General features: G+C 30.6%; 2 protein-coding genes across 3 annotated transcripts in view; both read left to right on the forward strand.

Moving 5' to 3' along the window:
* Window positions 1-18,811, forward strand: part of LOC118067098 (growth factor receptor-bound protein 14-like) — a 395,959-nt gene that overhangs the window by 6,968 nt on the left and 370,180 nt on the right. The gene's annotated exons all lie outside the window — the stretch shown is intronic.
* LOC118067099 (uncharacterized) lies at window positions 8,389-9,533 on the forward strand. The gene is made up of 2 exons (XM_035083660.1): window positions 8,389-8,977; window positions 9,052-9,533. Exons 1-2 carry the CDS (start codon window positions 8,534-8,536, stop codon window positions 9,508-9,510), a joined length of 903 nt encoding a protein of 300 aa, XP_034939551.1. The 5' UTR covers window positions 8,389-8,533; the 3' UTR covers window positions 9,511-9,533.

The following is an 18,811-nucleotide window of genomic DNA, read 5'->3' on the forward strand; positions in this document are numbered from 1 at the left end:
AGAGTTCTAACTTTATGATTATTGTACAGTGCCGTCATTGATGTACTACTAAATTGAACTAAAAAACATTGCCATTGGAGGGGCTTATTATTGTTCCTTTGAAATTTACAGTATTTTGAATAAGAGAAAACAATTGACTAATTATTTCTTAAATGTTAAGATATACAAATACACTACAAACCCAAGTGTTTAAAAACTAAACACTTAAAGTGTTGGCAATGTTAAACATCATGAACGAACTATGGCAATTTTGTAGTCAACTTTTAAACGCTTTTTGCCGTTTATCAAAATGCTATAGTTTGTTTATGGTGGTCAACATTGTGATCACTTAGGTGTTTAACTATTAAACACTTTAAGTGATTTGTTACTGAACAATTGAATTTTTCCAGATTTGCAGTAAATGCTTCATGGTATTATTATTTTATTGATTATATTAAATAGTCTTCTTTGGAGATTTTAAGATAAGAACTCTATTAATTTTTTTGGAAACATCCTTCCTTAACTAGACATTTATTTAATCCAACATGGCAACCTGATTATTTATCATCCTGTATAAAAGATTACGTGAATCAAAAAATATGAACAACTATTATTTTGAGAATATGAAATAAAATTAAATGCGCATTAGCACAATGTTCTCATTTTGAAGCTTCATCAAAAGAACATCCTGGAATAGTTGTAGAGTATTGATCCATGGTTTATTGTATTATTTGTTCAAATAATCTATAGAAAATGTAAAATTCATACAATTAATTCAAAAGATATGAATAATTGAGAATAGAAGTAAAATTTCATGAGGCCAATGTATCTTCAGAATGGTGTATGAACAATTTTCATTACTTCACGGTATATTTGATATTGTACAAAAAATAGAATGGTGAATATTGAAGTCGAAAATAATCTATAAAAACTTTATGCAGTGTGAGCAGTATTGTTTATAATACTATAGTAACAATGAAACTGTATTATTTGCATCATATGCTACATATTCATAATCATTCATAATAAACGAAAATATCCCATTGAAAGAGTTCTTTAAAATATTTTACAATTGAACTGAGGATTAATGGAGATATGTAATCTAAACATTTCACGTTGTTATTTACGAGAGATAAGAAACAAAAGAATTCCCATTTGGATATAATTAGCATATTAAGTTGGATATGTTCAAAACGCTATTTTGTGTATACCAAAAAAAGCCTGTTGATGAATTTGTAGAATGTGTTGTATACCAAACTTTAGCAACATATGTTAAAATCATAAATATCGCTCGGCTATGAGCTAGCTTATATGCATTTTGTCGGAAGAACATGTAAACTTTATCCTTCCTCAAAAATTTCATCATTCTCAATTTATAAAGAGTTTGATGATTATTACATCTATTTATCATATACAACGATTCATTGAGTATATCTTAATAATGAAATAAAAAAGGATAAAATATTCAAAAAAATAAAACATAACAAACATAGCAGCGGTCAGTACCAATGATAATATCAATCATAAAAATGATTATTGTCATTCGCTCATTTGTTTCATTATATGGCTTTTTTCAAAATTTATATTATATTACTCACGATTCTTTTTCAATTATAATGTCTCTTATTGCATACACTTATAAAAAAGATTGTTTACTTATGAAAAGAATATTGAGAATAGTCAAATCGCCATACAGACCTTACAAATGCTGTTATAATTTGCGTTTCAATGGAAATTATCGTCATGATGCACCATCGCGCTACCTACAAGTGTCAAAATTGCAGTGCAAGATGAAGTTGATTGAGCGACATTAACAATTATTTTGATTAGTGTACAGTGTAACTTATTCTTCCAGAATTCAAATAACAAAGTTTAAATCAAAACTTTTTTATAAATATTCTGGAAGATACCTAAATAGAATTTATTTCAAGCATGTCTAAATACTTATCGGGTCTTTATTGAGAATTGAATGGGTTAGCGTAAATTAGGCATTCCCAACTTATGCCGAATCAATTTATTTTTAAGATGGAATAAAATTTGCCCAATTTTGCACTACTTCATAACTTCCCAATTACAACCTTATGAAAATGGGTCTGCGCATAGTTTGTGCCCTGACGACAAACTTCCCATTAATTAAAATCCGTAATTTTGTCATCTTTTTTTTGTTCATAAAAAATCACTATTATTATAAACAATATACAATTGTTTAATCATATAAAGTTATTTATAATAATATTTTTTTGATGTTTATCAAATATAATCATAATAGTGATAATTCAATAAATTCAAACCATTTTTCATTGTTTATATCAAATTGAATTTGTTATACACAATACATAATTGTCTAGAATCATATGAACTGAATCTGTTTAAACTTCTTTCAGATCTTCTTCATTGTATTGTAAAATATTTGTATGTCGTTATCTAATGACTATTAGACTAATGACAGTTTGTTAGTTAACGACGATTGCTTGACGATTAGATTGTTTATAGCAACGAGGGGAGAGTTTGTTTATCTCCAGTTTTTGACTGAGACTGGAGTTGGCCGCACGTATTCTTTCTTTCTAATTTATTGCTGTCAATCTTTAATAAACTTTTTCATTATTTATTAATTTTCTGAAGTTATTATTTGGTTTTATTTTACATTGGTGTCAGAAAGTGGTTCGTTTCGCGTGTCGTGAATATTTTTGTTGGTGATTTTTGGAAGAATATTAAAAAATCATGCCAAAGAGTCCAAGTCGGAGACAAACTCGAGCTGAAAGGAGAACTCAATATGCCGATTGTGTCGAAAAGGGTACTAATGGAAGACTTCTAGCTTTAGAGATGAGATTAAATCAGTTGGAAGAAAGACTAAATCGAGATCAAATTCGTTTGGAGGAACGTTTCGAGGAAGGTCGAAGAGAAACTCAAGATTTATTTAGAGAGATAAGAAATCTTATTAATAATAATAATCAAACCTGAGGGAGTCGGGTGTCTGCAGGATAATCCCGTCTGGTCAGACCCCAGGTGGGTCGGAGCCCTGGGATCTCTATCCAGACACATCTAGAGAGTATTCAGACATGCAATAGGCTTGCATTTGATACAACATCTCACGAGCTTCTCCTCTACTTGCTCGAATGCCTTCCAGTACCCCCAAAAATAGTGAGATGTATCGAGCATCTGATGCCGCTCTGGAGGACACATTTCACCGTAACATCGGGTGAAACGAGAGTGTCTACCAAAGCAGTGCCATTTAGGAGAGGCGCATACCCGGGAGGTACCCTGAGTCCTCTTCTATTTTGCATCTCACTGCTGCCATTATATGTCACTCTACGCCGAACGTCAGGATGTAAAGCCGGACGAGTCTCCAACTGCGTACACAAAGTCACACATCTATTTTATATGGATTACTTGAAAGTGTACGCGGCAAGTCCTGAGAGACTCCGAGCAGCCCTAGAGGTTGTGTCCGAGTATATAAGTGCAATCGGCATGGAGTTTGAGTTAGACAAGTGTGCAGTAGCCCACTTAGTAAAAGGAAGATCGCCGAACTGGAGTGATAATGTCGAGCTTACAGACGGGAGCATCATAAAACATCTGGATGCTGGAGAGTCATACTGATATCTTGGACAGGCACAATCTTCTTTACAGGACGTGTCTGTCATCAAAGATACTCTCCGTAATGAGTACAAGTGGCGACTGGACGGGGATGTGTTCCTATATAGAGCAGTATATCAGGCAACGCAGAACTTCGGCTCAGTTTTTGACCCTAGCAGCCGAGACGGTCTGAGGCTTTTGCAATTGATCAGAGGGCAACGGAAGATCGATATAAAAAAAACCGAGCAGTTAAAACTGATAGTCCTGGTGATCGGCGTCCTCGGAGGGATGAGGGACCGCTTTCTGACAGAGCTTCGAACAATACTAGTCTGCCGTAGTCAGGCTGAGATTCTCGCGGTTCGTATGCAGAAAGCGGTCATCCTTAGTTCTTTCCGAATCCTGAGACGATTGTAAGAATTTTGACTGAACGGCTGCAGCCCCGGCTCACCCTCGAACCTGAGAGAGTTGGGTGTCTGCAGGATAATCCCGTCTGGCCCCAGGTAGGTCGGAGCCCTGGGATTCCTGGCCAGACACTTTTGACGAACCGAAAGGAGATAATAATAATAATCATTCCAATTCTGCCGAGGGAAATTTGAAATCTTTTAATAATCAAAATTCTTTTCATGGATTTAGATGTTGAATTTGTGGAATAGAAGGTCATTCTAAGAAGAATTGTGAGATTTTTCAGGCTGTTAAATCCAGTTTAACTGAAAATAATTAGATTTGGTTTGAAATTCTATCAGATTAAATTCAGAGATTTGATTCAATTTTTCTAGTAAGTGAAGGAAATCGCCTAAAGTTTTAGTTATTTTTGGAAGGTCTCCATGCATTTGAAATCTATTTAATGATGTATTTCGAATTCATAAAATTCCGAATGATCGTTTGAAAGTTGTTCATGTGAATAGACTCGTTCCTTATGAAGATAATTAGTTATTTTGACTCTTTCTGGATTCCTAATTTCTGTTGAAGTCGGGGTTTTTGTAACTTCCAGTCTGAGAACGTTGGCTCTCATTGATCATTTGATTTAAATTCACAATGTCTGTCCTGGAGCGTTCTCGTGAAGTTACTGTAGGATATACACGGTTGGAGTCATTGTACCGGAATTCTTTTCTTCATTTATTGGCCAAAGTGAAGCAAAGTGAGGTACTAGATGTCCATGCTATCCGATTCTTTTTGTTCGGATAGCATGCGTAACTGTCAGCCCAATTTTTAATAATTTAGTTTGCACAGTGAGCAGAAGCTATTAAACTTATTTTTAAAAATTCCTTGCACAAGATAGAATTGAATTGATTATTTTTATGATATTGAATTATTTATTCGAGAGTCGGATTTTATTTAAAAAGGATGTGAAGTCAGAATTTATTTGGAGAATTGACTCCATGAAATGTGACTATTCAACCTAATTATTAATTGAACATTGAATTTATGAGTAAAAATAAAATTTTTAGAGAACTTTGATTCTGTGAGAAACTTGTATTTTGTTTAGTTTAATGACCTTCCAGTTCTTGGCATTTCCTACTCTTTGGGTTCTTATGGTTCTTTCCAGTGGTTCCTCCTGATGAGAAAGAAGGATGGAAAGGGTTTTTAAGAAATCTTTTATTGTATAGAATCACGTTATTAGTTTAATTTAGATCATTTTGGTCTGTTTGGAGGTTTTTACCCGCCGCAGGATTTTTCCCTCCTAATTATTTGTTTTATTTATTTTAAAGCAGACAAAATTGGAATCTAGACTAAATGATTATTAATTTGATTTTCATAATTTCAAATTAGAAATGTAATTCTAGATTTTGCATGTTTATTTATTTCAGCCTAATCCAAAATTTTTACCCAACTAATAGGAATTGCCAGATGGCAATTTTTAGACGATCGGGGGTAGTGTAAAATATTTGTATGTCGCTATCTAATGACTATTAGACTAACGACAGTTTGTTAGTTAACGACGATTGCTTGACGATTAGATTGTTTATAGCAACGAGGGGAGAGTTTGTTTATCTCCAGTTTTTGACTGAGACTGGAGTTGGCCGCACGTATTCTTTCTTTCTAATTTATTGCTGTCAATCTTTAATAAACTTTTTCATTATTATTTAATTTTCTGGAGTTGTTATTTGGTTTTATTTTACAATATTATCTTCAGTGGTTCTCGAGATATCGAAAACGAAAAAAAACCTGACATACGCACGCACGCACATACGTATATACATACATCCATGTTTAAACCTTCTAATATGCTTTCAAATGTCTCAAAACGTAAAGATATGATAAAATTACGAATTTCAAAAATCAACCCCATTACAATAACTTCCTGATGGGAAGTTAATAACGAATAATAATTATAAAAATTGAACGAGATGTAATTTTTTTTCTAATAATTAATTAAGTTAAAAAAATTTTTATCATAATTGACTTTTTGGGTTCTACTTTACTATTATTACTATTTCTTTTATTACTTCAACTATTACAATTATTATTATTACTTGAACTATTTCTTGCAAGTTCAGATAAATGTAATGTAGCTTATTTTACACCCGTATCCTGGAAAAGAAAGTAATACGAAAAATAAAAATAAAATAAACTCTTTTATAGTACTTACGATCATTGGAAAAAGTAGAGCGTTGGCAATCTGAACATCACTTGAGTGTATACTCCCGATGATCAGGAAGTACCAAAGGAAGTTACAGACAAGTCACATTGATTGTCAAACTATGGAAAATATTTCACAAACATTTAAAATCATGAAATATTTTTAAGTTTTTGAATAAAAGACAAACAAATCATCTTCGTCATATTCTATTAATGTTCTAATGTTTTTATCTTTATGTTTTACCTGACGGAACTAAAGCAATTGTTGGACAATTTAAAACAGACATTCGTTTTAAAAACCCGAAAATTTTTAAGTGAATTAATATGTTGTACAGCAACTCAAACTATTGAATTTTTTTGAAGAAAGAAATGATAGCTGGATTTATAGAAATGAAGCTAATGAAGTTGAATAATAACAATAATTTACAATAAAATAATTTACTCGTTCCCAGAATGTCGTGTAACATCAGATTTTGTGTGCATGAGAAGAACTATGATGCCTACTAATTGTTCCTTCATTCACTCTTTGATCGGTAGATTTCATTTTTTCTAAGGAGTTGGTGGAGTATTTATAAACATCAGAAATTTCAAAAGATTTCGTAACTTCTTCATAACGTTGCTATTTTCTAGCATGTATGGTAGTTTTTGTATCTGTAATTATTTTTTCTGGCATTTTGAAGTTTGCTAATTCGGAAGATGTATCCCGACTGATTTAAGTACTGTTTGGTTCATGTGTCAACCAAACAGTAGACATATACGTAGACACAGATTTTTTTTTTAGAACAATTTTCCCCTGACAATAATGGAATGTGAATAATAAAATTTTAAATCGATTGTTAGAAATGTATAATAGTAACATCAATAATAAAAATAATGACTTATAGAACATATAGTAGGGGAAGGGAGGGTAAAGTGTTACACGAGGGCAAATTTGAATGAAACACTCGATAAAATGTACTAATTTATTCAAATAAGTTTAATAACGCTATTTGCATTTTTTGTTTATCAAATTTTTAATTTATTAATGATTTGAAAATTATCAACATTTATTAATATAATAATTAATTCGTTGATTTAGATTTCTTTCTGGTGTTCCACTTTATCCCACCTTTCCCGTTTTTTTTTCCACTGGAAAGTTATTTATACAGATAAAAAACATTTATAAAATTTACATCAATTATATTTTTTACACTACAAAGCTCAAATTCAAGTATTTTATTTCAATACGCTAAAAGTTTTTCTATGTGATGTCACTCATTTGATTATGTTCAATATACTGTATTGCTTCGAATTGTTATTATTTGATTATTTTGTAAATCAATGTTTTTGTAAGATCAGGTTTTTCGTATCAATTCTAAAAAAACATTATCACTTATATCTTAATTGAAAGAAAAATCCCACTTAAAACAATTATTTCTTCATTTGTAATACTTAGAATGTGATCAATATTTTAATAGCGGTAACAATGTATATTAAACGTTTTGTTCTATTTGAAGAAATGAAGTGAGTAACAAATGACATCTTTATTAATCTTTGAAGATAAAAAAAATCCACTTGGATGTATTGAAAAAAGTACAATCAATAGTAAGTAAATATCGTGACATATGTATATGTAGATATCTGTATATGTAAGATATCTTTCAAATTTCAATTAAGATATTAAGAGTTTTAAATATTGTAAAATAAGACTCAATAACAACTTCGGAAAATTAGTAAATAAATAAAAATGTTTATTAATAATTGACAGCAATTAATTAAAAGAAAGAATCCGTGCGGTCAACTCAAGTCACAGTCAAAAACTGGAGATAAACAAACTCTCCCCTCGTTGCTATAAACAATCTAATCGTCAAGCAATCGTCGTTAACTAACAAACTGTCATTAGTCTAATAGTCATTAGATGGCGACATACAAATATTTTACAATATTTTAGTAAACGCAATTAAGATTAAATCAGTTACATGTTGGTGACGTCAATAAATACTAGTGAAACTCAGTATATTAGTCAACTATGCGCACTGTCAAAGGTGTTATTAGATGGATATGGAAGTGATAGTGTAGCTCTGTAGTAACGGTTTAATCACTGAATTAGAGATAAGCTGAGAATATGAAAAGTATAATTGATTTTGACATTTCCAAGTATTGATAATATCGATGTATTTATCAATAATATTGAAATTCACACGTGGGATCAATAGCCAGTTTCAGAGTTATTAGAACAAGTGAACGTTACTTAGTAAATTCCATCGTAAAATTTAATTAAATTATACTATTTTATTTTTATTTTCGCGAGTTAAGTAATCAGTCGAGTAATGACCCACCGTTTAAACTCTCTCCTGTCTTGGAATGTCTAAGCTGAATTACCATAATTTCTGTAAAAGTTTACATTAATATAAAAAAAGTTATGTCGAATCATCACACTGCAAAACGTCCTCGACATGCTCACAACTGCGTTAACGAAGATCGGATTATTGCTGAGGTAAAAAAAGACCTTCAAAAAAGTATTCGTCGAATCGCAAGGCAGTTTGATTTATCACTCGATACAATCCAACGAACATTGTGGTCGGAAAGTTACCATTCGTATCAATACAACCGTACTCATACGTTGACTCCTCAAGATCTTCAATCTCGTTTGAATTTCTGCAATTGGGTTCTGACTCGTGCACGAAATCATAATTTCTTGAGGAACATCCTGTTCACAGGCGAATGCACGTTCGCAAGAAGCAGCTGCCGGAACTCATACAACTTGTCTTATTATGCATATAAAAATACATTCTCGGCAACTGTACAGAATTCTCAGGATAGATTTTTATTAAATTTGTGGGTCGGAATTATTGGTGATCGCTTGGTATCGTATTTATTTTCATATTGTACTTCCAATATATTCTTATTCTATTTTTAATGATTCCCTGTTATCTTTAGGTTGGGCCTTTCCAATTCGATGGAAATTTAACTGGTGAATTATATGCTACGTTTCTGAATCAATGTTTGCATCCGCTATGTTTGAGGGCGGGGATAAATCGAGCGGAGCTCAATAGAATATGGTACCAACATAATAGACATCCAGCTCATACTAGCTTAGTAGCTAAAAGCTGGTTGCGCCAGAATTTTAGAGGAAGGTTTATTGGTAAAAGCGGATCGAAGAAGTGGCCTGCTCGATCGCCTGATCTGAATCCTGTAGATTTTTTCTTATGGGATTTTGTGAAGTCTGTCGTATATAGAGAGTTTGTCAATAGTCTGCAAGAACTAGAACAACGGATACAAGATGCCATAAGACAAATAACACCTGAGATGTTGCAAAGTTGTACTCAAAGTCTAGTTCGTCGAGCAGAATGTTGCGTTCAAATGAACGGTGGACTTTTTGAGCATTTAATTCATTAGACATTTCATTTTTTCATATTAATCATCAGTACGTTATCATTATATCTATTAATCTTTCTATATCCTCTATTATTTTGATTTATGTCTAATGATTTGTTAAATTGTTTACTTTTTTTTTAAATAAAAGAAACCATAATTATAGAAACGTCAAAGTTAAATAAAGAAAACGAAATTATAAAATATATAAATAATTATTCTACGTTGAAAACAGTATAAATAAATAAATATAATTAATGTATTAAAATGTAAGTAAAAAAAACATTAGAATTAATAAAGGAATGGATGAAAAATAAGATAAAAGAGCAGATAAGAAAAAGGTAAGAAAACGAACGAGAAAACAGAAAATATTTGATGATAGAGTAGATGAGAAAATATGTCAGTGAGAAAATAGTGGAGGAAGTTGTTTAATATGTTTGAAATTTAATTCATAAGATAAACAAAAAAAAAATAAGAGAAATTTTGATTAAAATCATTTAAAATTATTTATTATCAAATTTTGAATTAGGCTTTAATAACTGAAATTAAAATAGCTGATCTACGATACAGTAGAACATAGAGAGCTGGTTACACGTCGAGGTGATCGCAGACCAGTGTTGAACGATAATTAAGAAGTTGAAGCTGTTGAATCCTGAAAGAAAATATGAATTAGTATTTTCTTAGAGAGTGAAACGTATGCCCAAAATTAGACACAGCATTGAATCAACATTTTCAATCGAACTTTATTAGAATTGAACTAAGTGGTTCTGTTAGCAGAAGTGTTAAAAAAACTTCGTGAAGATTCATGCTGAATCTTCCAATAGACATGTGATCTGAGACTCACTTGTTTGCCCATTGAAAATCATCAACAAAACTTGATCGTCTAGAATGTTTCATATCAACCAGTTTAGCCAGCAGATGTTCCTATCTGGAAATCATTGAGATTTGAGAAAATCTCAGCACTTGAAAATGTAGCTGTTTACGTAGTTGATATGTCTCATTTTTAATCAATTGTGGATATAAATCAAGGTATAAGTCAGCAGAAATTGTGTATAATTTCGTGGAAGACCATCTTAACTTCCTCAAGAATGTGACTTATACGCATTTGATCTAGTAACATAAGAAAAATCAAGGCTGGGCTTGATTCAAACAATAAAGAAAGTAACTCACAACTTAATTGAAGATTGAATCCAGCAATAAGATTTATTGCAATCGATCAAATCACAATGAAAAAGAAAATCAGCGGCTTAATTCGAACTTGGATTTACCACACCACAAATTTGTTTAATTAAGGTAAAGTGTCCTATTGCCGACCTAGTGCCTGAAGCCGACCATTAAATTTATTCGTAAATACTTAATTAAAAAAGGTCTATAGATATATTGTTCTATATAAAATACGTATATTAATTATATAATTATCATTTCCTGCCCTAAAAATCCTGATAATTATTTTTTTTTATATTTAAAAAAAATACTCAAGTTAACAGAAGCCAATTTCTACAGATTCAATCGTCGAAATTTCATGGCAATTGATATGTAAATACTTTAACTCAAAAAAGGTTCTGGTCGGTATTCGGGCTATGGATGGTCGGTTTATGGAAACGGGCAGTTTGGTGGTCGTTAATGGACTCATTGTCAAGTTTTGAAAGGAACTTGCTTAAAAATATTTCAATAAAAGTTATCAACAATAATGAATAACGATTCATTGACCTTTTTTGAAATTAAAAGTATCGGTTAATTTTAATTTTCTACTCTCATTCTACTCCTTAATATAATCAAATTGAACTTCAAAAACCTTAGATGGTCGGTATTTTGTACTTTTGCCTTACAACGACACAGTGCACTCGTTGAAACTTTTTGATAGACTGACTCATTTTTTCTTTAATATATCTTTGATGGAAAACCAAACGTCTCTTTCTTTGTCCTGTAGTCCAGTCAAATAAGGGAAATGGGATAATTTTGGTTTGCTGTGGCCAAATTGATGATTTATAGATGACTGGATCGGGAATTTCGCGAGAAACACAATGGTGTAGGTTAAAATTGTTTGGCACATAATTGTGTTCGTTTGATTTCTATGATAGATATAAAAAAATGTTTTAAATAAAAGTTGTTCAGAATTTAATTTTAATAAAAAAAGTACTGAACACTTTTTTTCATATCTATGATAGATAAAAAGTTATTCGCGACTGAAGCTTCACTATTGACAAAAGCTTCAGTCGCGTCTAAAAAAATTAATAAAAAATACTTAATGTTAGAAATATTGCTTTTTGGCGATTTATTTCGAAAAATGAGATATTCAATTACATTTTTAGAGAAAAATTTTTTTTTTCATTATTTTTATTAACAATTAATTATTTAAATCATTCCCATTTTTGTTCAAATGCACCGATCAGCCCGATTTTGGGCTCAAAATGTGCAGAATTAAAAATGAAACATTTCATTTATGCAAAGTTTTTGTTTATTCTGCACCTGTTAAAAGTTATACAGGTATAAATATTTGGGTCCCTGAGAGCACTTTTCCTCTATGCTTTTACTCACTTTTTTCATTCATCTTCTGCTTGTTCTCTTACTTATTTCCGTGTTTACTTCTGTTTAAAATGATGATGTTATATTGTTACATTACAACCATTCTTTTATTTTTAATAAAATGATAAAGCTAAGACTAAAATTTTTAACCAATATATTTAGTATAAGGTTTTCGTTGAGAGTTTTTTTCAAGTACTCTCATGTATACTTAAGTATCAGTTTACATTCATCTGTTGATACTTTTATTACTTTCCTGATGATTGTACCAGCACATGAGTCAATGATCGACGCATAATCAGTCCAGTCAAATGAGGGAAATGGGATAATTTTGGTTTGCTGCGGCCAAAGTAAAAATGCGGATAAAGTAAAAAAAGGAATAAGTCGTAATATGACGTAGAAACTGGCTGAGAAAACAGACAGAAAATAGAGCAAGCGAAAAGTAAAGGGATAAGTCAGTGAAGATAGTCACTGTTTCAATGTTATATTGCATAACTAGTTCAATGAACGCAGCAGAATTTACTCCGTTTACGGTCACATTTTTAGTGACATTAGCAATCTCATCAAAAACAGCCCCCTCCTTCTGGGCTGTACAAAAATGTGCGCCAAACATAAATAACGACAATGATGAAATTACAAAAAGTCCTAAAATCATTAAACGCCAATTATTTAAATCTACAAATCAACAATATTTAAAATGAATTATTTTCTTCGGGTTTTTTTTTTTAAAAAAAAATTTAGTACTTTTAATGACACAATAAACATAACAACCAAAAACTTGGCGTGACTGTTGAGATTTCATAGAAGCATGAAATTGTGAAAATATTTAAGCCAATTGATGAATCACAGTCACGCCAAGTTTTTGGTTGTTATGTTTATTGTGTCATTAAACGTACTAAATTTTTAGGGTAAAATTAGAGTAAAAATTACTATGCAGTTTAGTAATTTTTACAATGTGTATGATAATTTTTATCCTCACTCTGCAGTGTCACGAAATTACTATAAAATTCAGGATAATTTTTACTACACATTTCTCTGCGTGTACATTTACCATATTGCTTAAGAATAATTTCTTACGTGAAAATAAGTCAAACATTCCTTCATGAAATGAGGATTTAATAAATACTGTTATAAATCTAAACATTTAAAGGTGTCTTTAGACTTTACCAAAATATTATTGTTTATGACGTTTAACGTCATAAGCACTTAAGTATAAAATTATTGAAGACTTGAATTTTTTTAGATTTACAATGATAATAACTGATATAATAACTACCATTATTTGATTTTTAACTGCTGTTAAAAAAATCATTCGACTAATAACAATAATTAATTTTTTTTTTTATCAATGGAAGTTAAAAAAATGGAAACAAAAATTTCGTCAACGAATATTTATGTTGTGAGATAACGAATATGAAATTTTATTATGTTTTTTATTTGAAGTTAATAAAACACTTCTCTAGTGTTAGTTTATAGTAAACTATTAGTGCTTTCTTATTTCTTCAAACTACCGCAGAAAATTAAAAGTAATAAAACTGTCTACCTTGTGACTACTGAATTATTTAGAACGATTTATATTTCATTTATCTCGATAAATAACTACTTTCATCAGCTTAAAGCACGTTCACCTGTACGAAGAGCTTAGTACTCTTCATGAGAAGATATAGTAATGAAGAAACTCTTCAAACACAGCAGCTGGCTTTCGAACAATCTTGAAGGAGGAGTAATCAGAGTATCACAAATTAATACGATATAATTATTAAAATGCCGGTATTTGAATTAAATCAAAACGGTTTTATTCTCAATATTGTAATGAAATTATTTTTTCGAGTTGAATCATTATTTACTTTTATCTTTGAATAAAATGCAACAATAATTATTAGAAAATCATAAACATCTAAAAGCTTTAAACAAATTTTCTATGTTTCTCAAACAAATAAAACGATGAATCAATAACGAAAAAACTTTAATTATGTAATTTTCTAATTCGATAAGTTGTCTCCAAAATCAGAGCAGCATTAAAATTGTAACTTCGAAATATTTTACTGGCAATAAGCTTACCTATGAATACATGCTCAGCCCAGACAATTATGTAGTCTTAGACTTTAAAATAAACTTGATATATCTACATGTACAAGAGTGTACTGTAGTCATAGCTAGATCGCCTTTTAAGAATTTAGTGAGTGTCTTCAGCTATCTAGAGAAATCTTTTGGAGGATATTATTGAAGTAGTACGTGTTGGTGAAATTGTTCACAAGCGGTACACTTTGAGAAAAAAAGAATAAATATTATTCTTTATGTTTGCTTGTTCTTTTCCTGGAAAAAGATACTATGCAATTTTCAAAAAACAAATTCAAAAGAATACAGAATACTGAAAACTTCAGTCTATTTAGGTTACTTATATAAAAAAACTAATAAATAAGTCAATCACCTTAGTCAGATTCGTAATTTAACCTTCTGACGCGAATGGGTGTTTCTCCCACTCTGTAATCGTTCGACTTAAATTATCTGTTCTCACTCGACAGCAGGAGTACTACTAATTTTCAGATTCGTGTAAGAGGGTTAATTTTTCCCTTGTGAATCTTTGATAACAATTTACAGGTTCAATTATTTAACGATGCTTTTTTTTCATTGTATTCTTCTGTGAAATTTTTCAACTCTTAGGGAAATATTTTAAAAATGTTTGAATGTCTTATTCCGAGTTCATTTCAATTGTTTGAACATTCGGTGACACTGTTTGATGTTGAATAATTAAATTTGATTCCGCACAATTTTTTTCAGAATACTTTTAATCAAATTTCATAATAGAAAAATACGATGTTGTATTCTATTTTTCTGTAGATTAAAAAAAATGAAATTAATTGAATTGTGAATTTGACATGCACGTCCAACTATTCAATTGGATATTTTATGTTATTGTTTAAATATAATTATAGAAGAAATAGCCTCTATTGGGCTGATACATTTATTCCTGTTTTGTTGTGTTCAAACAATGTAATTGCGTCAGATGTTTATATACTCGAGTAAAAATGAAAAAGGACATGTCCTAACATGATCCGGACCAGATTAGGCCATAATATAGGATATCGCAATACGGTATTCGAATATGGTCCCTATCAGGTTCTAAAAGGGAATACCCTGTTACGAAATCCCAATCCGACCCATTGCTTTATCGAAGCCTTTTCAGGGGACCCTTTATCTATTTTAGTCCAGACTTGATTTGATTGAAGATTAATGAGTTGTTATTCATTTAATTTACATTAAGTTGATTTTAAATAATACATGTGTCAGTTGAAATAAAAAAAAAATTTCTTATAATTCATATCTACGAATTATAAATTAAAAATCAAGATCCTCGTACGAATCGTATAAAATACCCTGATCAATCTCATATAAGTTATTTTAATCAGGACCATCCAACTAGAAATTATTTCAGGTATTCCCGAGTATAATCAGATCCGGACCAGATGTTCCAGCAAAAAAATTTATCAGAGTTCATAAAAATATATTAATTAATTAAAGGATTAATTACCAAGTATTAAAGTAAATGTATTATTGGTATTCGTATTTTAAAAAAATATTACATATATATATCCGCTGACGCGTATGTAATTGCCATATCTTATTTAATAAGTCAATAACCGAGCGGGTAAAGACACCGGTTTAAGTTGCGTACAGTAGTTGTAGTACAATTTGCAATTGTTTAATTATCTGCAAAAATGTCGTTAAAGACAATTAATTAATAATATTTCTTGTATAAAAATCATAAAAAAAAATTGGTGTGAGGCCATTCGGGGCGCCCACACGAGGAACTTCCCATGAGACGATTTCGATTACAAATTGGCTTTCCTGAAATTTATGAACATTATCGTACAATAGGTATCAGCAACAATGTTCATTTGTAAGTCAAACTTGTTTAAGCTTTACGCTACCTAGTGACAATCGACACTAAAAATTCAAAAACATTTTGGAAATTAACAGAAAATGTTTAAAAAATAATGTACTATAAAATAGTCGTTATCGATTCGTCATAAAAATAACTGTTTTGAAGACATTATGATATTTCATTTTTTTTATATGAATTCCACACGTTAAAATGTCGAAATATGTTGAAATCCAGAAATTGTGAAATCAAACGATCATAATAATTTTCTCGTAGCAAATTAAAATAATCATAGTAAACTGTGCGAAATTATTAATAAAAAAGTTTTTTCAATTTTTAGTGTTACACCAACCGTTCGGTTATTTCACCTTTAACCTTGAATAACTTTGAAATGGTAGGTCCCCTGAAAAAAAACATAGGACATAAAATATTTGCAAGAAAATTCTCTACAAAAAAGTACTTTAGTTTTTTGTTGTAGGACCAACCGTTCTCGAGATATAAGTTTGAAACCTTCGCCAGTTTTGTATTGTAATTCTTTTTTTGCCCATAAAAAAAAAACTAATCGACCAATTTTATTTAAAATCTTTTCACCTGTTCTTTGTCACATTCTTTATCGAATGCAATTGATCCGAAGTGGATATCTTAATTAGTTTTTGAGAAACCGTGAACGAAAGAAATAACTTGCAACCCGAACGCACATACGTACATACGTACGTACGTACGTACATACATACATCTTCTTAAAAACTATCGATATGAACTCCTCACATGTTAAAACATCGAGATCTGTCAAAATTCCAGCGTCGCCAAATCGGACCATTACAATAACTTCCTAATGGGAAGTTAATAAATTGTTCAAGTATTTTTGGTTTTTAACAAAAAAAAATTATAAGGGCCTGGCCAGGGTACCCTGGTCAGCGCTGTAAAAGGTAGCTTGATCCGGACCGGACTATTTCAAGCGTTACATTTAGGATCCGGATCTGATCAGATTCACCTTCTTGACCACTAGTAGGGAAGCTGGGATGCCAGATTCGAACCGGATCTCAACCTGACTCATTTTCTACTCGGACCACTGATCATTGCTTACAACATTTTTTATCTTTTTTTTTCATTTTATTTATTTCGAAGTTGTCATTGTTATTACTATTCTTCTCATTAAATATTTCTCTTAAATCTTGCATAGTTATCAACGGATTACTTGACGGTTTCACCTAGCAATTGCCGGATTTTAGTGGTTTTAAGACACTATGAAGTAAAGGGATGCGATAAATTTGGAAAGAGGTTGGTGTTGATGAGTGAACATTCGTCTTCATAGCTTACCGGACAGAACCAAAAAATCACTGAAAACACAATTAACTTTTTTATAATTATGTCCACAAACGTTAGTAAGCATTTGTGATCATATGTCATATTGCCCTTATTTTGTTTATTGCGCGTTTTGAAAGAAAAAAATCAGATGAGTCTCAACTCTTTACAGCCAATGGTTCTTGAGATATTTAATAGTTTATATCAAAAGTACCACTGTTTTTTGAACAATTGATTGTAGTTCATCAAAAAAGAAATTTAGGAGTTTTCTTTTTTAATCAGACGCTACATTAATGTTACATATATAAATCAAGTTAGCATTTATTGCGTATCATTAGTTTTCAAGTTAAAAAATAAAAAATGCGAATAGAATAGAATTTGTCATGATACATGTTTTTTTTAAATTGTTTGTTTAAGGCAAATTAATTTGCTAGAATACACAATTTTATAACTGAATAAACATCATTAATATTCAACAGAACTTGGAATTATCGATAGAAACAAAATTTATTTGATTACTTCTATGTCAAGTACAAACAAATAGATTTTTTTGAGATAGCTAGAATACCGTATAATTTGTGCTTATTAAAAAAGATCACTTCAAACATTATGTCTATATAATAAAAATAATTTTTGTTTAAAGAAGTTCAAACAAAGTCTCTATTGATTTTAGTTCTTACTTAGATGGAAAGTATTCTACCCTCAAGAACCTGTTTTCACAGGCTATTCTCTCTTTTTACTAGGTTATAGTACTTTTTATAACAGACTATAGTAAAGAATGTCATTATCCTTAGATTGTTCAATAAAACCTTTTCTACAAGTTTGTATTAATGAAAGTGACAACTTATTCTTTAACAAGTGATTATTTTTCGATGGTTCATTCATATCACAAATTAAACACCGAAAAACCGGCAAATGATCAATGGCTCATTGTTATAATGATGGCAAAAGCAGTGAATGAAAATAAATTGATTTCGCAAATTCGACTAAAGCATTCACTGCTAATCTAAAATCTGGTCACATATGTTTGAAATTTACACAGATAATGTATATCGCCATGAATGAACTGCAGTGATTTTGTAGAATACTGTTAACACGCATAAAAGTTTACGAATAAATTTCATACATGTGTAAATCATTTCGGATTGGCAGTGTTATCTTAATATTGACATTATTTACAAAGCTATGATTGTAACATTTTTACTCTTGTAAACGAAATAGTGAAGATAGGAAGAACAATTAGAGAAAATAGGATTATAGTCCAGTCAGTAATATGGTATATTCGTTTATTTTGTGAACACGCTGCATCTCGTATCAGTTCACCCTTAAATATAATAGAAAATAACTTCTTGGTAATGAAAAGAAAATTTAATTGAATAATTATTTTTTACTAAAAATCAATAATGATTCATTGTCCACAATCATTTGATGATAGATTTCGATAAAACATCTCAAAATAAAACAAAAATAAACAATAAAACTATTTGATGTCTCACTTAGATTTCGAGATATTGATATTGGAAGTTTTAAAATTATATGAGCTTACAAGTGGACATTGTTTTCGACCACAACATTAGAGGGTTTATTTCCGTGCCAGCACCATGAAAGTGCATT

This window comes from Chelonus insularis, unplaced genomic scaffold, assembly GCF_013357705.1.
Source record: "Chelonus insularis isolate UGA/USDA-ARS -01 unplaced genomic scaffold, ASM1335770v1 contig_35_pilon, whole genome shotgun sequence".
NCBI classification, from domain to species: Eukaryota; Metazoa; Arthropoda; class Insecta; order Hymenoptera; family Braconidae; genus Chelonus; species Chelonus insularis.